The sequence below is a fragment of the Falco biarmicus genome, chromosome Z, assembly GCF_023638135.1.
Source record: "Falco biarmicus isolate bFalBia1 chromosome Z, bFalBia1.pri, whole genome shotgun sequence".
In the NCBI taxonomy this organism is placed as follows: domain Eukaryota; kingdom Metazoa; phylum Chordata; class Aves; order Falconiformes; family Falconidae; genus Falco; species Falco biarmicus.
Window position 1 is genome coordinate 40,843,869 of NC_079311.1, and position 19,147 is coordinate 40,863,015.

Genomic DNA, 19,147 nt, shown 5'->3' on the forward strand with positions numbered 1-19,147 from the left:
AGCAGCAGTTGGCTGCTTTTTTGTTATTTAGGTGCTTGATGATTTGTTTTGCTTTGCTTGTAAATGGAAGTATTTTTAACTTGTGAATATTCCATTTTATACAATAACTTTGTAAGAACTGAGTATTTTTGATAAAATCACAACTGGGCTGCAAGAAAAGTACATAAACAAATCTAATTAAAACATGCCTTACATTCTATGAAACAACCTTACCAGAAAAGGTTTTAACTTGTAACAGAGTTAATAACTCAATTATTTGTGCAAGTATGAATTTGAAAATTATGTTTGTTTCAGTGCTTCTTTTGTCTTTTTTGTGTGTGTTATTTTCTCCTGGTTTCTCTTGCAGAGGAAAGCCTCCTTTGCAGTGGATCAACTTTGACCCCTTAGAATTCCTGGAAGAGTTAAAGAAAATAAACTACCAAGTGGAGAGCTGGGAAGAAATGCTGAATAAAGCAGAGGTTGGTCATGGTTATATGGATCGACCTTGCCTGAATCCTGCTGATCCTGATTGCCCAATCACAGCTCCCAATAAAAATTCCACCAAAGTAAGTTTGCTTGTCCTTGTGCATATCTTTTCAAAGGGAGGCCAAGGTGGCGGGGGGGAGGTCACAGAGGGGTGAGGAAGGTACCATTTTCTACCAAGCAATATATAGTTTGTATTCTTGAATAATGTCATTTTTCTGTTCCTGTTATATGCTGTTAGCCCACAGTCATCAACTTTCCCTCATTCTGTGATGCAGTGCTTAATCCTGCGTATTTATGGTTAGAGTGCAGTTGTCAGCTACTGGCTGGGTATGGCAATGCGGTGATGTGGCATTTCAGCAAACCTGATGTGTCAGACATAGCCACTGCTGGAATACAGCTGCTGCTATATACTTACGCAGCAAAGCTTTCCTTCGTGCAGAGCCAGTTTTGTTGGGTTTTGTGAAGAATTTGAAGGCGTGGGCCCCAATTTTATGTGTCCCTTTATCAATTACATCAGGCTTTGGAGAAATTGCCTTCTGGCCAACAAGTATCTGGCTGATTTATTCAACTTGATTTGTTGAACACGTTTCTCTTTGTAGACCTCCTAGATTGTCTTTAATATCCATTATTGCAGTACGCTGGGCGTTGACTTAGGGTATGAGTTTGTCTAAGGTTATGAAACTGATTAATTCCTTCTTTATAACTTCTTCTAGCCTCTTGATGTGGCCTTCTTTTTGAGTGGTGGATGCTATGGACTGTCAAGAAAATACATGCATTGGCAGGAGGAGTTAATTATTGGTGGTACAGTCAAGAACAGTTCTGGTAAACTTGTCAGGTAAACAAATGCTTAAAGAAAATTTTAAAGTTTTTCATTGTTAGAATTTGGGTTTTGGGGCATAGTGGGAGGATCATGCAAAATTACTGCCTTTCATGTGTCTTAATGAGTCCCGGTTTAGGAGGACATGCCTCAAGACAACACAATTTAAAGGAGTGATTAGATAGTTTAAATCTAAGGAGGCGTCATCGCTTCTTGCTTCTGATCTCAGAATGATAGTGTACGTTGTTCAGAAAGAAATCTTTTTCCTGGCAACTTTGTTGTTTAGAATGTGTGTGTAAAGTATTGAAAAGCACTGAACACCTTTGATCATGTTTCGAAATATGATCAAAGGAAAAAGGGGAAAAAATAACTTGGATAATGTGCACACTCATTTGACTTCTCTCAGAATTCCAAAATCTCCACTGAACTTTTTGTTCAGGCTCAATGTAGACAAAAGTCTATTTTTATGTCCCTATATCTTGAATACTGTTTTGAGAAACAAACACCTTGGTTTCAGGCTTTTAATATGAATTTTGACCTTTTCTGCATTCACACTTAACACTAATAAGTCTTTCAACAAGCAGCCAAAGCATATCTTTTTAGTGAAAGATAACATAGTTCCTTAAGCTTCTAAAATTGTTGGATACAGTTGCATACTGTGGAAACTCAGGATGGATAGTTATTGCCAATGTGTACTCCTCACAGCTTGTCAGGCATCAGGACATTAATCTGGCATTTCTTTCCGAGAGGTGAAAAAGACCAATGTCTTCAAATAACAAATTGCCAACAGCATTTGCAAGATCTTGTAGGAATAACCATTTCTATGGCATCCTCACAGCAACCTGTCTATCAATCATGATCTTTATAACTGATTTGTAGGTTACATTCTTTGCTCCTGAAACTGATCCTATTGAAAATAATGGCAAAACTCTCATTAGTTTCAGTGAAACCAGATTTAGCCTCAGTACTGCATAGATCAGTACAGCTGCACTAAATACACGGTGGAGTAATTGTACTCTGTTAAATTTTAATACAAACATGTGCCCTATAAAATAAAGAACCCATGCAGGCTCTTCTTAGGGTCTTGTTTGGGACTTGATGCCGTGAAGATAATTTCTTGAAAATACTCATTTTATGCCTCTTCCTCCTCTCTCTTCTTTCCATACCACAGTGCCCAGGCTTTGCAGACCATGTTTCAGTTAATGACTCCTAAGCAAATGTATGAGCACTTCAAGGGGTATGAATATGTTTCACATATCAACTGGAATGAGGATAAGGCGGCAGCAATTCTAGAAGCCTGGCAGAGGATGTATGTTGAGGTAAAACTGAAAATAATGTAGATACCATACTATAAAGTCCTGTTAAGATCCACTGCTTTCTGTCACAGCTTTTTACAATATTTTTTCAAGGAAGATGCTTAAACCAGAGCTGAATCATTGCCTCCCAGTTTTTAAGCTGATTTCCTCCCACTCCAATTAAGAAACTGCTTGCTTAGTCACATACAAGAAGCCATGAAGGCTTTGCTCCTTGCTCTCTGGGACTGAGAACGAACCAAAGACCTAGCTGGAATTTAAAAGCTTTTGATTAGTGTGGTTATTCTAAAGGTGTTTGGAAAGCATTAGAAGCCATGGGCTGCTCTCCCAGTGGCAGCCAGGATGGGGAGGCTATGTGACTGTGCCTGGTCTCCATGTCCCAAGTGCTGACTGCTGCTGCACTGCTTCTGACCTCTGGGAATGGTCAAGCAGAGGAAAGAGGAACGCTCCAAAGAGATCCCTGGCCTTGGGTTAGAGGCAGAATACGTGCTGCAGCATAGCCATGATGAAGTTACGAGAAGAGGTTTCAAGTTAGATGTTTAGAATGGCCTGGGAATGCAGTAGCTGTTCCTGAAGGATGCATATTCTTGTCTGATAATCAGTAGCTTGCAAGAAATAATTACAAAACACATTTGTGTAGTGTCAGCATCATCTCTGTGTAGGGTGTGGGCTTTTGCAGGAACATGAACACAAAAGTAGTTGATTTCAGATATGTGCTGTAGAAGATAGTAATGTTTTTTTTCTTTAGTTACACCAAGTTTTATTTTTCTTTTCATAGGTTGTTCATCAAAGTGTTGCACAAAACTCTACTCAGAAAGTGCTCTCCTTTACTACAACCACTCTGGATGACATCCTGAAGTCATTTTCTGATGTCAGTGTTATCAGAGTAGCAAGTGGCTACTTGTTAATGGTAATAAAATGAATCTATTTCATTTTCTCTGGTAGTAGAGCAGGGCTTAAGTATCTGCTTTGTTACCTGTCAGTAGTCCAGAACATTTTAGGCATACTTAAAATAAAAACTACATTTTGTAGACTTTTGCTTCAGACTTGTCACCTGTTCCTCAGTGTAACATCTGTGATGTGTCTATTCTATTTAAAAATATTTGTAAGGATGTGTATTTTGGGTGGGGAGAGAGAGCTGTTAAAGAATAATCCATTCTAATATTTTGCTTTTTTCCCCTCCAACTCCTTCCCCTCCCCCCCTTGCTTCAGCTTGCCTACGCCTGTTTAACAATGCTGCGGTGGGACTGTGCCAAGTCTCAGGGTGCCGTGGGGCTGGCAGGAGTCTTGTTGGTTGCACTCTCAGTGGCTGCAGGATTGGGCCTGTGCTCATTGATTGGAATTTCCTTTAATGCTGCCACAACTCAGGTATTTAGGAGGCACAAGTCTGCTATTAAATTACAAGTACTCTGTTGGTAAATGAACACAACTGAAACTTAAGGGGGAAAAAGCTGCAGAAGTATTTTGGCTCTAGATTTTTACTTGTGCCTTTCTCCTATTTCATAGCTATATGCTGTAAGAAATTAAGTGATCATGCTACCAATTGATATTAAAAAAGGCAGGTGTTGTGTAGTTTGTATAGTTCCTGCATTCTGCGTTACTTGATTTTTATGTGTCCCAATATGAGTGAAAGTATCTAGTTATACATAAGAAGCTGCAAATTTTATCTTTACGTCTGAGTATATCAGGATGTTCAAATTCTGAAAATGTTTTGAATATAACTTGAATTAATATCAGATATTCTTTGTCAACCCAAAACTTGAATTACTTTTGATGAGATTTTGTACCTGTAAATGGTACACTGCAAGCTTCTCAGCAGTATTCCAGAATAAAAGTTAACAGCTGTATTGCATCCTTTTGATTTTCATTTTACCCTTGGATTTGTGTACAGTGTAATGTAAAAGGTGCTTTAATTAGCCATTTAATGGCTAGCTGCATGGAAGATCATTAAAAAAAACTTACTGGTTTTTGTTTGTTTTGTTTCTCCCCCAAGGTTTTGCCTTTTCTTGCTCTTGGAGTTGGTGTAGATGATGTTTTCCTTCTGGCACATGCATTTAGCGAAACAGGGCAGAATAAGAGAATTCCATTTGAGGTAATGACAAAATGGGGATTTTGGGAAGATTTAAAAAAAAAAAAAAAAAAAAAAAAAAAAAAAAAAAAAAGCTCCATATAGTAAAAGATAACTGTATCCAGAATTAATTAATAATGATTTTAAAACCCCACTTTTTTCCTCAGTAGGCTTTCCTAGGGTCTGGAAATTTGTATTTCTGTCAAAATTGGAAACAATGGGCAATACATGTGATCCTAGAATGTTTTAGAATGTTCACAGTCTGTTAGGCTTTTTTTTTTTAATAGTTTCTTAGATTTATTTTGTCTTGAAATTTTGATTTATAGCTATCATATAAAGGCTAATTTACATAATCTAAATTCTGCCCAAAATTTCTGCGAAAGTTGATCTAAATTTAGGAACAAACTGCAATATAAGTCTGACAATTAAGTGATAGAATTATTTTAATGGAAGAAACCAAAAATGTTAAGGTGAAAAGAAAGAGCAGGAGGACAGCTTAGAAAGGAAACATTTATTTTTATCTCTATCAACTGTTACCTTCACTTATTTGCTATGGTCTTAAATTTATTTTGAATATTTTTCTGTTTTACTTTTCTGATGTTTATAATTGACCATGACATTTCAAAGCGTACATAATGTATTAATGTTATGAAATCTAAGGTGTCGTCACTTTTATGATCCTTTCCTTTTATTGACCTTTTTACCCTCAGTCCAAAGTTTCATATCCGAAGTACAAACTGTTTAAAAGCAATGTATATTTGCCCATTCTATTTTGTACAGGCAATGTCTTCCATGTGCTCTTTCCAGCTGGTCTGGCATGCAGCCACCACAACCTCACTCTACTATAACCTCCATATGCTTCAAAATAGCTTGTTGGGTTGGGAAAGGGTCATGTGTTTATCATGGTTTTTCTCTGCACTTCTTGTGTGTGGTCCCTGGGGTTTAGGTTGGTTTTTGTTTTCTTACATACGTCTTCAAGATGTGTAGCTATGTTATGCCCCTGCGCTGTTAATACATGCTTTTTTTGTCTGAAAAATGAGAACACCAAGTGACTGCACTGGTAGAAAATACATCGTACTTAATTACAGATGTATTTGATAAAATGTCAGTACTGATTTAGTTTTGTGTTCTGAAGGTAGAATCAGCTTTGATAATGTTTTCAGCCCTCAAAAAACTTGAGCACTTCATGTGTCATCTGCTTTTCTCCTGAACAGTTTACTTAGTATATTGCTTATTCTCACGTACTCTCAAATGCACACTTGTATTCAGAGTTTCACTGTAATAATTTTTCACTGTTACCGTGTTGTATCTGTAGGATGACTCCTTTGTTTGCAGGACATCACTTTATTTGCTTGACTTCTAAGATGAGTCACTTGTTTTGCAGGACAGAACAGGTGAATGTTTGAAGCGAACAGGGGCAAGTGTAGCCCTTACATCTATCAGCAATGTTACTGCTTTCTTTATGGCTGCCTTAATCCCTATTCCTGCTTTACGAGCATTTTCACTCCAAGTAAGTTTACACGCTGTTTTGTTAGCTCTTTCGCATGGTCCTATCATGGAAGGCCAGTGATGATACCAGTTAGTGGTAGTGTTAAAGTCTGTGTTTAATGCTGCTGCAGTTCACTGAACCAGTATGTGGCCGCTGTTTACCATAGATCTGGGTAATAACAACTGCTGTCTGTCCTGGATTCTGCTCCTCCCATTTCTCATGGAAATGAGTCTCTTGCATCCTGTTAGCAGGTGAAAGAATACGCCGTCCCATCACAGCTGCGTTGAGTGCAAAAAACCAAGATGTATGCAACTAAGAAGAAACAAGTCTCCAGAAAGATACGCATTCTTAAGTTGAGAGGAGTAGACAGTACCATAGTGTGTACTGTAACATTACTCAGTAGGAATTTAATTCTTTCATTTGTATTTGTCTCATTTGCTGCCCTTAAAAACTATAAAAAAAGTGCAGTGACAGCAGCAAATACGCATTTTCCATACTATTACTGCAGTGGTTTGTACTGCCTTACTCCCAATGTCATTTTAGCAAACTTGGAGAAGACTTCCAAGAATTCCAACTGCTTTGAAAGAAAATGTGAATTTTATGTGCTGAACCCTGTGTCACTGGCTCTCCTTTTCTCTCTTTGTCTTCTTATATTTGTTTGTGATAATAACACCAATACACCTTCAGGAATATGAAATACTAAGGATGCTGGAGAAAACTTTCTTCTAAAAGCAGGGGCTCTTTGGAGAAAGCTTTGGGAGCTTCTCTCCTGACACAAGCAATTTATGGCACTGTCTGACCTTGGTGCAGAGCAGGCAAACTGTACTTTTTCAGTAGTCATTTTCTTCCCGCTGTAGTCTGGTTCTCCAATCATTTTTCATTCTCCTTGAGCCCTTGGCTATCCAGAGGAAGCAAGGGCTGTGCTTTTTCTTAATACGTGTGGCAGTTACTGCTGTTTTCAGAGATTTGAGTGTGCTTGCATTAAGCTGTAAAATGGTAAACTGTTTGCAATTGCAGTTACATTACCAATAAGCATTAATAATTTCTTTACTATTGCCTTCTTATTAGGCAATTCGGTAGTGAATAATAGAGAAGGTAAAAGCTTCATTGGCTTTCTGCATTGTTCAGCAAATGTCTGTGGCAACTAAAACTAGATCCTTAGTCCTGAATGATTAGCAGTATTTAGCAATGCTGATTTGCCAAAAACTAGATGTCTCTTCTGACAAGTGATGTGACAGTGAATTGTTTTATTTTATGGCAAAGACCTGTGTCGATATGTGTGTGAAGGAGTGTAACATTTCTTCTGTTGGAAGTTATTCATGTATCCTAAATCTGTGGCCCAATTTCAGACGTTCAACATGTACCTTAAACAGCTAACAGGATACTGGAGATCTTCACTAGGAATCAGAGAAGGATTCTTTTGTCGGGTTTTGTCATACCTGTCTTTACAGAAGTTGCCCTCAGACTAAATGAATCTCATAAAAAGTACTCACCAGAGGTGGGCCATTTTGTCATAATCTCATGGCTAAGCTGTTGAGGGGGAGCCACCAAAATTAATTCTTTCTTATCTGATCAAATTTTGCTCCGCCTTTCTCTGTTCTCACTCTTCACATCAGACCATGACAGGGTGCCTTTGGAACATATGTGGAGACATATAACAGCTAGAATTGTTACTGTAATCAGAGTAGAAGTTAACTATACCTTTCCTAAAGACTCTTCTTTTTGCCTGCTGCCATACTGTACACTGAGTCACTGAAAGTTCAGAAAATGAAATCTGCATAGCAAAATGACAAACAAAAAGTTTCTAGTGAGATTTCAACATACTCATGTATGAACATGTTAATATTATTCAGAATAATTCATCATGATCAAAGTCCTTTTTAAGGCAGTGATTAATATGGAATCTATGTGTAGGAACATTTTAGTGTCCAGAAATTAATGTTTGAATTGCTCAATCTTTTCTCACACGCCTCTGTAATTTGTCTTTGCTTGCATGTAGTAACGCCTTATATGTATATAAGAGATGGAAAGGCATGCAAAAAAAGGGCAGCTGGAGACCTGTAATGAAGATTTATTGATGCTAAAGCAATATATATAACTGATATGTATATAAGTTAGGAACCACTAAAATAACATGCTTTGTTCTTAGAAAGGAACATCTATTACTTGCTTTGCCTGGCTTCACCAGGTAAAATAAAAATCAGGTGATACATCAATCACAGCATTCAGAATCAGATAACCATGGCAGATTTTGGTGGGTGGTCTGTATTTATATATGGCTTGCTTTATTTACAGTCGTCTTCTTCCTTCTCCCTCTTACTCAGGCTTGTTTATACAAGAAGTCCTTGCTGTCTTTGATAGCTTCCTAGCAAGAGTTTGAAAGCAATGAAATACTGCATTTACTTTTCACAGATGCTGCCTTCTTTTCATCTAGATAGTGAATTTTTAACAGATGGGCTTAAAAAAAGGATTGCTCTTGACCTTGTTTTGCTCTTCATTCACTTTTCTTAAGACATTGCAAGATAATTGTCAAAGTTTCTATAACTTTTGAGGCCCAGTATCTGTAAAATAACCCAGCTGCTGCAGGAGAATAAATGGTTTCCTGCATCTGCCAGCCCAAGTTTTAGTTAGAAACTCACATTTTGCATATCAATGCTTTCTTCTTCCTTGGCCTCTGTTCTGTTCTGCCAGCTAAAGCAGTTCATTGATACCTCTTGAGTTGTTCATTTACTTTATGGAACTCAAACACTGCAAGTCTGATGCTGTCTTGGGAGTTCTTAGGATTAGCTCTGATGCATTTCAAAAAATGGAAATAAATCCTTTTGAAGGTGAGATTTTTAAAATTAAATCCATTAAGCAGATAGAAACTGGTTTAGCTTTTTTACCATCTTATTTTTTTTTCATTTTTTGATCTTGTTAGCCCCTGGGTATTTAAGCCATTTTAGGGCTTTGAGATGCTGAACATGTCCCACATACTCAGTCACAAGAATCACCTGTTAGAGTGCTCAGGACTTTGAAGAAGTGGGTTCTGAGTTTTCAGATGTGTTTCATTTCTTAAAATTGTGGAGGAGGAGAACATTATCGGAGAACTCCACTGAAAGTTTTTGAAGTTTGCAGTGGCAAGGCAAGGCAGAGTGTAACTACTGCTGGGCTGAATTCTTCCCTCAGACAGACTGTTCAGAGACTGTTATGGAATAGTTCTGCCCGGGAAAGAGGAAAATTCACCTAACTGTCGCATACACCAGAAACTCTCCCCCCTAACAGCAGAGGGCTGCTGTAGATTCACTAATGAGCAGGGGTGGAACTTTTCCCCATAACTTAGCAGTAACTTTTTTCCCTCACTGTAAGCATGATGTTTTTTTTCCTAAATGTAAAAGTGCACTACCAGGTGGTGGTGGTGGGTTTGTGGAGGGAAAGAACGTAAGTTCTTAGGCTCATTCAGGTATCTTACTATGCTGAAGTGGTTTGTCCCCCTCCTTTTACCCATGTCATTTACCTTTCCCTGCTCCTGACGTGCAAATTTAACAAGCAAAATTAAAGCCAAAGGGAAAGGGGGTGTGTGGGGTGTGTGTGCAAAGGAGGATCAGGGTCTGGACGCTGGCAGGAGGGAGCTGCAGATAGAGAGCAGTAGGGTGGAAGTTTCCTTGACAGACCTCCTCCTCTGTTCATCAACTCTGGCTATACAGCACACTCATTCTCCTTGGGTGGGCTGCCGGGAATGGCACATAGCAGCACATACCTTCAGCAGGGCCCCAGCTTGCCAGCCTGGCTCATGTCTCCTGTGCTGCCTCCAGCACAGACTGCCATTCTTCTGTCTCCGTTAACAGTTGCAGCAGCAGTAATATTTTTAGGCTGTGCATTATGGAAAGATGCAAAAAGTGGAGCATCTTTCTCAGGAAAGTGACCAACATTTTTTTCTGATTAATGGAAGTTTTTTTACTACTCTCTGATCTCATTTCATTGAATGCCTTCATTTTATACCACTAAGTAGCCCCCATTTTATCCTTTCTAGGACTAATCTTGTCTTTGTTGATTTCTTAAGGAAAAGGTCTGGGGCCCTTTCAGTTTGACCATTTGTCTTTAAAGGGGTGAGAGAAGGTGCCCTGTCCCCCAAAATCCTAAGCGTGCTCTCAGCTTGGGTGCTGCTGACAGGTTGCCTGTACTCTGGAAGCACTGCTACCACAGCTTTTTCTTTGTGTTTTTCTAATCAAAGTAATTGTTACAGACTGTGTGTACTGCTATGATCACGTTCTCATACATTCCCATTCCCAGCCACCACATGTCTGTGTGGTATTGGGAGGGGAGGTGGTGACTGGCGCATCAGGTCAGAGATTGAGTCACTCCACAACAGTTCTTCCTTCCCTCCTCTTATCAAGTCACTGGGGGGTTTTTGATGGGACAACAAATTATAATTGATACAAGAACAGTATTTTCTGTATTTAACTGTGAAAACTGAGAACTATTACATCCTTGAAATTCTGGGGAGGTAGGTGAAGGAAGGACAGTGTACAATATATAGGAAGCGTGGTGTTAAGCACTAGGGATCTATGTAAGTACAAATCAGGAGAGAGAGCATTGTTTAAAAATATTTTAGTTGCAGGGTTAGTACATCAACATCAGAATGGCACAATGAAAAATGTAGTAGTTCTAAAAAGGGATGCCATGTTAACAGGCAGATTTACTCTGTGTCGTTGGATTAGTTTCGATGCTTCCTAATAAATCACATATGACTATAACTTTAATGGTGTCTCTACCATACACTTGAAGTATTAGTTTTCAGGTATAGTGGCATTTGAGATTCAAGGATGTTGGGGTCTACAGAAGGAACTGATAAGGCATGAAGTATTTGCAGTTTATGGAGCAGGAACAGAGGACTTGTTAGATTTGCAGCGATGTTGGGAGGAGTAAGAATTACTGACTTAGGCCTTAACTGTTTTTTCCAAAACTCAATAAATTTTAACTGATTCTTGATAGAAGATCTCAGTTAGACACAGCTAATTATTTATGTTATATGGGTGATTCAACCTTCTCTGGTTTAGCAGCAATAAAGAAAGCAGTTGTATGATCTAGGTCCAACAAACACCTTGCTTGCAACAGCAGCCATTTGTTTTTCTGACAGATTCAATTAATTTTGGAGAGGATCAAAAGGTAATCACTTAATTTCAAAGTCTTTACCTTTCTGTGTGGGTATTTATAAATCATGAAATAGTCATTGGCTCTTTTCTCTCAAAGGTGGCTAAATACTAATTTGGCTTTAAGTACTAGGTAAGTTCTCTTTTAGTAGTTAGGCCTACAGACAAGCAGCAGGATGAAAATCTTGATTCAGGCAGGCTGAAGACAACAAAAGAGAAACGCCAATAAACCACTTTTGTATACTTATGATTGAAGTTACTAGGAGATAGCTACATAACTGGTTAATTCTGTAATTTTCAGAAAAGAAAAAACAGTATCTAGTCTTTTTATTATACTTTGACAGTTTCAAACCCCTAAAAATCATTCAGTGTGTTAGTACTTTGGTTTTCACAGATAAATAAAAAATTTCACAGAAATTAAAAATTGTATTATTTAGGTAATTTGTATTGTGTATTTGACATGGAAGTAATGAATTTTTAAAAGATGGATTTTAGGTATCACCTTTTTTGAGCTGCCAGTTTTGAGGCCTTATTTTTCAATACCAAAAGCAGCCATTCATTTTGGAAAAAGGGCCTCTTTGTATCAGGGTTTTTTTTTTTTTTTTTTTTAATTTTTGTAGCCCAACTTTTGTTCTTTTTTATGACTGTTTTAACCTAAGTAGTTGTTACTTCAGAACTTGCAGGTGGAGGCACTTGATAGTTTATGTGAGTTCCTTAACATGAAATTGGGCTACTATTGAGATTGATACTGCTTATCTAATGGATAAAATATAAGGATTTCAGGCTTTTTCTTTTTTACCTGTTGCCTCTTCTACTCTTACAGCTATCTTCCAGTCCCATCTGTGCCCAGACTTCCCCTTTGTGATGGCTAGTGCTTCTAACAATTCTGCATTACAAATAAATGCTATTAATAATAATGATAGATGCTGCACCACATATGTTTATGGAGATTCTCTGGGAATCTCTGTGTGGGAAAGGGTTTGAAGTATGGTTTGAAAGGCGGTGGGCGGGGAGTTTGGTTTTTTTTATTATTTAATGTTCACTTTACAAATTAAACCAAGTGTTCTTGTTCCAATTTAAGACTGATTTTGGTAGACTGGCTCATTAATCAAGCTGTATTAAACACAAGCATATTAGATGTAGAATTGCTATGTGATGTTGGGTTAATTTTGATTCTCCTTTAAAAATAATCCCTGATAAACCCAAAATGTTGCTCTTTTTGAATTTTGAGTACAACAAGTATGTAATACTTTACTAAATAGAGCAGTTTCATTAAAATTTACTTAAACCATTATTTCATCTCTGATTTAATAATGTGCTTAAATGTTATTGTGATGCTTAAATTACTTCAGATCTTTTAAATGTGAGAACTTCAATTTTAGTTCCAGGTTTGCTTTTGCTTCCATTTTTTTTTTACTGTGAGACTCTAAATATAGCAGAATTTCATGCAAAAGTACGATTTTTTGACTCTGTTTTTTCACTTCAGAAATCATCACCACATTTCCAGGCACAGTTGTATTAAAACAATATGAAGTTTATTATTAAAATAAATTAATTAACTACAGTAGGCCTACCATAATGAAATGGGAATGCAAAAGAAGTATATCTCCCAGTTTCCTCAGGGAAAAGCTTGGAAGCATCTGACAAGTTGACATGATAAATGAGTGAGCAGTTGAGAACTGTAAGGAAGTTTTATGCTTTGTAAAGCTGATGCCTGACATGAAGCTTGGTAATGACATCACTTCTCTTATGATTGATCTCTAGGCAGCAGTTGTGGTGGTGTTCAACTTTGCTATGGTTCTGCTGATTTTTCCTGCTATCCTGAGTATGGACCTTTATCGTCGAGAAGACAGGAGACTGGATATATTCTGCTGTTTTACAAGGTGAGAACATGTGATAGGTTGATGTATGAGGTGCATCCTTTTTGTGGTTACCAGTCAGTGCTACCATGCCTTGTCAGGAGTGGGAAGTCTCCACTGCAGTGGGGTCAGTATGTTATGATTTCTTTGCTAGTGACCAACTTCCATTTGCTACCTTGTTTTTTACCTGACTGAGGAGGAAAGTTAAAATACGCCTGTCTGTGTGTGTCTCTCTCTCTCTCCACACGCACGCGCACACGCACACACGCACATGCGCGCGCGCGCACACACACACACACACACTTTTCCCTTGATTCATATGTATGTTCAACTGTTGGGAGGACAGTTTTTTAAAAGAAGATAAAAGACCCATGGTTTAGGAATATCTTCAAGTATTTTTAGAACATTACGCGATGCTGCAAGGTGTCCAGTGCTACTATTGGGTAATCCTGGAAGACTGTCATTAACTCAGGGTACTGAGAAGACTTACTTACAATTAATTGCTGTGTGCTAATTTTTATGCTTTTTATGCCTTTAAACTTAAATAGATAAGCATAATGTATAAACTATAAAATGATTTCCCCTTAGCTGAGTTTTTCGTAGGACTATGAGGAATGGTCAGTACCATTACAGACTAATGCTTGATAAAGTTTCTGTTACAGCCGCAGTACTAATTTGGAATAGTAACACTGCCATTCTGAAGAGTGTATACATAAACTCTTACATGATACACAGCCTCCTCTGAGCATAGAGTGGGGCTAGGAGGAGTCTACTGCCTTCAGTGGAGCCACTGCTTAGAAATTAAGCATGTTTTCTACCTTAGTTTTTGCTTTTGCCTGCCACAAAGAGGATCCAGCTACATTTCTACACGTGTACTCCTTACACACTCTTACTGTCATATCCAGGATGTGGAGAATCCACCTTCAGTCATCTTAGCCTTTTACACCCACTCAGGAGCTTACATTTTAATTTTAATGTCAAAGAGAGAAAGCACATTCCTAAATTTGTTTTTGAGGGAGTGGTTAGAAACAATAGATCCCAAGCCAGGATTCCTGCTTTCTGATTCAGTCATAATTTCAGTGGATGGCCTCATGTGCTTGAATTTTGGAGCCCTGATTCTCAGAAATATAGGGCAATCAGACCTTCCATTTCTTCCCTCATCTAAACTTGCACTAAATGCGTATCAAAATTGAATTTGGGCTCATTTACATCTGAAGAAATGCAGTGAATGAGAGCTTGTTTTTTTTAGGTAGGCAACATTCTGAATTCCTCTTGGTTTTGTAGGATTTTTCCACTTGGTGAAAAACCTCTGATACTATTTTCTATCATCAATTGGTCATTTCTTATTTACAGGAAGAGGTTTGTCTTTGATAAAACTTATTTTTGTAAACCAGGTATCTATTAATGTCTTGTGTAGACTAAAATAAAGGGAATACTTCAGTTACTTCTGTAATTTTGTTTCTTCATGTTGCCCATCCTTCCTAGGAATTAATCCTTGCATATGTTTACTTAATTTTTAAAACATTCAGTCAGTGTATGGCATGTGGTTTCAACCTGCCTCCCAAAAGTCTGAGATCTTATCCAGAAGTCCCAAATATTGTTTAACAGTTATTTTAATAGTTCTAAACAGAAGAACTCAGTATGTCATGTGTTTACATTCTGATCTAAATAGCTTAATTCCCAGCATGGGCACGTTGATGCAAACTCACATACATACTGTGCATTCAGACTGGGTGCAGCTACCTGGGTATCGACCTGCAGCATGTTTAGTTAATGGTGTGGTGTGGGTAAATGTCGGTGTCTTCAGAGGAATGCTGGTTCCTTCTTTCTTGAGCATAAGAAATGTGCATGTATTCTCAGAGGCCTACACTTTGAATCATGTAAGTGTTTCCTAAAGGTGCAGAATAAACTTGCATTGAAGTATTATATTTAGTTAATACAAACCATCTAATAGTAGTAAAAGCCATCTCAGATGGAAGCGGGTTATCCTATCTAGTCTCATTGAAATAAAGATCTGTCTAAATGTGAATGGATGTTTTTCTCCTGTCTTACAGTCCATGTGTCACTCGAGTGATTCAGGTTGAGCCTCAAGCATATGCAGAAAATGACAATACTTGCTACAGTCCTCCACCCCCGTACAGCAGTCACAGTTTTGCACATGAAACTCAGATTACAATGCAGTCTACAGTGCAGTTGCGCACAGAATACGATCCTCATACGCAGGTGTACTATACCACAGCAGAGCCTCGTTCAGAAATATCTGTGCAGCCAGTTACAGTGACGCAAGATAATCTTAGCTGCCAGAGCCCAGAAAGCACAAGCTCAACGAGGGATTTGCTTTCCCAGTTCTCAGACTCCAGCATGCATTGCCTTGAGCCACCCTGTACGAAGTGGACACTCTCATCTTTTGCAGAAAAGCATTATGCTCCGTTCCTCCTAAAACCAAAAGCTAAGGTAATCAGGGAACTGTTTACCTGTTTTTCAAAAATAGACTTCTGCCTTGCCCAGTAATAAAATTATCCTGGCAGTGGTATTAAATATAAGGAAGAAACAGAATTATTTTGGAATAACAATTCTTAATAATTTTACAACTAATTTCATACTCTAAAAGTTTGTCTTGCGAGTGCTGTAGAGACATACTGTTCAAATACAAGTTACCAGTGAGGGTTTTGGTGACTTTCAGTAATGTAAGCTTATGAATAGTGAAGCTAAAGCCACTTTTAAACTTTATTACGATATAATTTTCTCATCCATGATACAGAGCTCCTTTAATAAAGCACGAATTAGCTTAGCCTTGTGGTGTGTATGTGTATGAAAAAAAAAATCAGAAATAAAAGCTTTAAAGTAGACTGATGGGTGTTGATTTTGAACTTGGCTTTGTAGTGTGCCAATATGAATTGTTAGTTTCTTCAGAAACCTAAACCCAAATGCATTTCCGTTTTCTGTTGCAGATTGTGGTTATTTTTCTTTTTCTGGGTTTACTGGGGCTCAGCCTTTATGGAACTACCCGGGTGAGAGATGGACTAGATCTCACAGACATTGTACCACGGGAAACACGGGAATATGACTTTATTGCCGCACAGTTCAAGTACTTTTCATTCTACAATATGTATATTGTGACACAGAAAGCAGATTATCCAAATGTCCAGCACTTACTTTATGAACTTCACAGAAGTTTCAGCAATGTGACATATGTTCTGTTGGAAGAGGATAGGCAGCTTCCCAAAATGTGGTTGCACTACTTTCGAGACTGGCTGCAAGGTAAGAGAGAGTCGCATGATTTTTTTTTTTTTTTAATTCTACAGTAGTAGCCACTTGCTCACAGTAGTAATGCTTCCCTCTCCAACTATAGTCACATGGTTAAAGACTGCAAGCAGGAGGGAGAATGCGTAGGTGCTGATCTGAACTCACACATTGACTCACTGTTTCTCCAGCAGGTCACTTAAATTCTTTGTGGCTAAGTTTACTCCCCAGTAAGACAGTGTTGAAGCTTTATGAGATTATGTCCATGAGAGTCTACCTCATGCCATTAACTCATTAGCAAAGCAGCTAATGAGGAGTTCTGCTTTATAATCAATGGCTAAATATGGTGCACTGTCTTGGGAAAATAAATGTTTGCTGAGTGTTTTGAGAACAGTAAATGAAAAGTCCCCATCCGGTGATGTGTTTTGGCACAGGCTTAACTTTCAGCACATGAGTGATCGTGTTGGCTTCAGCTGGGACTGCTGGCATGAAGAAAATTCAGTGTGGCTTAGGTACTTTATTGGATTGGGAACTTAATATACATTCTAGATTTCCAGTCAAGTATCCTCACTTTTTCAATGGTGCTGCTTTTTCTGTGCTGAAGGGTGACAGGGTGAAGAGAAGGCATGGCCTTTCAGGTACTGTGATGATAATTATATTGAAGTCAGTTTATTAAATACTATAATTACACGTGTTGAGACAAATAACTGTTTTGTATTTAAATAATACATAGTACTGTTACATCTCAGCAAATTTAACAGCAAATATACCCTGCCCAGGAGTACTTTTGTCCTGCCTTGGTCTTTCTGTTGGGAGAATCTCCAGGAAGCTTTTGCCAACAGAAAAATAAATCATGCTGACCTAGTAAGACTGTACATTTTAACCTTGACTGTTTCTAGAGAACCAGTGCAGCCAGTGATTCTTAGAGAACATTTAGGTAACTGCCAGTATTTGGGTTATTTTATTTCTTCTGAAAATATGTCGGGCAGTATTAGGAAAGCAGATGCATCTAAATGACACATCTAAGCAAAATGATCAAGTTTCCTGTGTGTTTAATGCACTGATAAATCATGAAGTGGTATTTCAGCTGCTAGCTCTGGGTTTTTTTAATGGTTTTTGAATATATTTGATCCATTCATTACAGTCTCCTTACTGGAAGCTTTATTTAAAATATTTTGCTCACATAAGCATATTGAGCTGTAAGGGAGGGCTTTACTGGCAGGAATAAAATTCAGCATAGCTTAGATGTTTTGCTGGATTTGAACCTTACTATACTTTCTAGATTTCTAAGCAAGCATATTACTACATGCTTTCCTAAATTCTCTTGTACCTCTGCTGTTTTATTTTATATCTTCTGCAGATATTTTTTGTTGTTCCAAAACAGTAGGAAAAAATGCCTGGTGTCTCCCATTCCTTTCCCCCTGCCCCCAAACCTGTGAGGGAGGTGGAAATCTTGAGACCGTGTTCAGGATCTTCACGTATTAGTGCTGAACCTGAGCACAGTCTGCCAATGATAAAGTCAGGAAGAGGTGCCCTTGGATCTGCTCTCTTGCTGGTTTCTCAAATGCTGGAGGCTATCCCACTTGTTGTTGCTCCCAGGGGAGCTCACATTCCTATTGCTGCTCTCTCAGGCCCACCACATACTTTCCTGAACCTCTTCCACTTTGGATGCCTCCTGGTCCGCTTTGTAATCACCTCCTTGTGCGAAGGACTGCCTGTGTGGCCCTGGCCCAGTGCCAAGTGCCTGCACGTCTCCTCCTCTGTGCTGTATGTCCATGTGTGTATGTGACCTTTCCAGATCTGCTCTTCTCTTAGGGGTGTTCCTATTCTCTTCTTGCCCATAGTTACTCTTCCCCTTCCAGGCCACCTGCCTTTCTTCCTCGTCCTCTGCTTTTCTTTCGCTAGAGAGGCTGTGAGTATTTCTGGTACCCCGGATACACTGACTGGGTGCATGAAGCTAAAATATTATACTGGAACAGCCAGGGAAACTCCAGGAAGCAGTGATTTGTGGTGGTTCAAGTGGATGTGTCAGCCCTGTGGCAGAAGGCTCATTGCTTGGCCTGTCTGTCACCCACAACTTTAGAATTAATCATTATGATTACTAATTAGCATTTAGGACTGTGTCTGTATCCCTTCTCCCCACCTTCCCCAAGAGGGGCACAACTAATACAAACCAGCTGCTTTGTAAAGATGCAGGGCTGCCTTTGCAGAGTGTGACACTGCAATCACAAAGCCGTAAAGAAGGAGGATATTGCAAGTATCAACAGAAAAAGGTTATGTTTTAAAATGGTACCGGGCATTGATGTAACAGAGGGGAACTATTGTTATACTAAAACCAGCCACACTTGTCATGGTTAGGGAATTATCTCAAGGTGCAGACGCTAGTAGAATAATACCTGATTATAACCAACAGGGGCTAATGCAGAGGGAGTAAAGGGGAGGGAAGGTGAAAACAGAATTTACAAACAAGCGACACTTTTAGACTGAATTCAGGGAGGGTCCTCTGTGAGATGGGAACAGTTCTACTGGTGCATTTTTACACACTGGAGGAGCAGGATAATCAAAGTAGGCACAATGTTGAACTTCATGGCTAATTCCTGACCGACTTCACCGGGAATTCGGTGCTAGAGATTAATGGCTTAAGATGGCCTTCTGACATGCACGCATTTGTCTGGCAGAATGAGGGAAGCAACAACATGTGAACAAAATCATTTTTCATCAGGAAACCATCCTTGGGTCTTGGCCATACTTTTCTCCGCGT

At 38.7% G+C, this 19,147-nt stretch overlaps 1 protein-coding gene across 4 annotated transcripts in view; it reads left to right on the forward strand.

The window, feature by feature from the left end:
• PTCH1 (patched 1) overlaps positions 1-19,147 on the forward strand; it is a 74,651-nt gene that overhangs the window by 32,504 nt on the left and 23,000 nt on the right. For 3 of the 4 annotated variants that reach the window (XM_056324915.1, XM_056324913.1, XM_056324916.1), the window contains exons 6-15: positions 347-545; positions 1,179-1,300; positions 2,454-2,601; positions 3,374-3,505; positions 3,808-3,963; positions 4,589-4,687; positions 6,048-6,173; positions 13,049-13,167; positions 15,198-15,597; positions 16,095-16,404. In XM_056324915.1, the coding sequence (XP_056180890.1) occupies positions 347-545; positions 1,179-1,300; positions 2,454-2,601; positions 3,374-3,505; positions 3,808-3,963; positions 4,589-4,687; positions 6,048-6,173; positions 13,049-13,167; positions 15,198-15,597; positions 16,095-16,404 (1,811 nt within the window). The remainder of the gene's footprint in view (positions 1-346; positions 546-1,178; positions 1,301-2,453; positions 2,602-3,373; positions 3,506-3,807; positions 3,964-4,588; positions 4,688-6,047; positions 6,174-13,048; positions 13,168-15,197; positions 15,598-16,094; positions 16,405-19,147) is intronic. The other variant, XM_056324914.1, reaches the window with a different exon arrangement.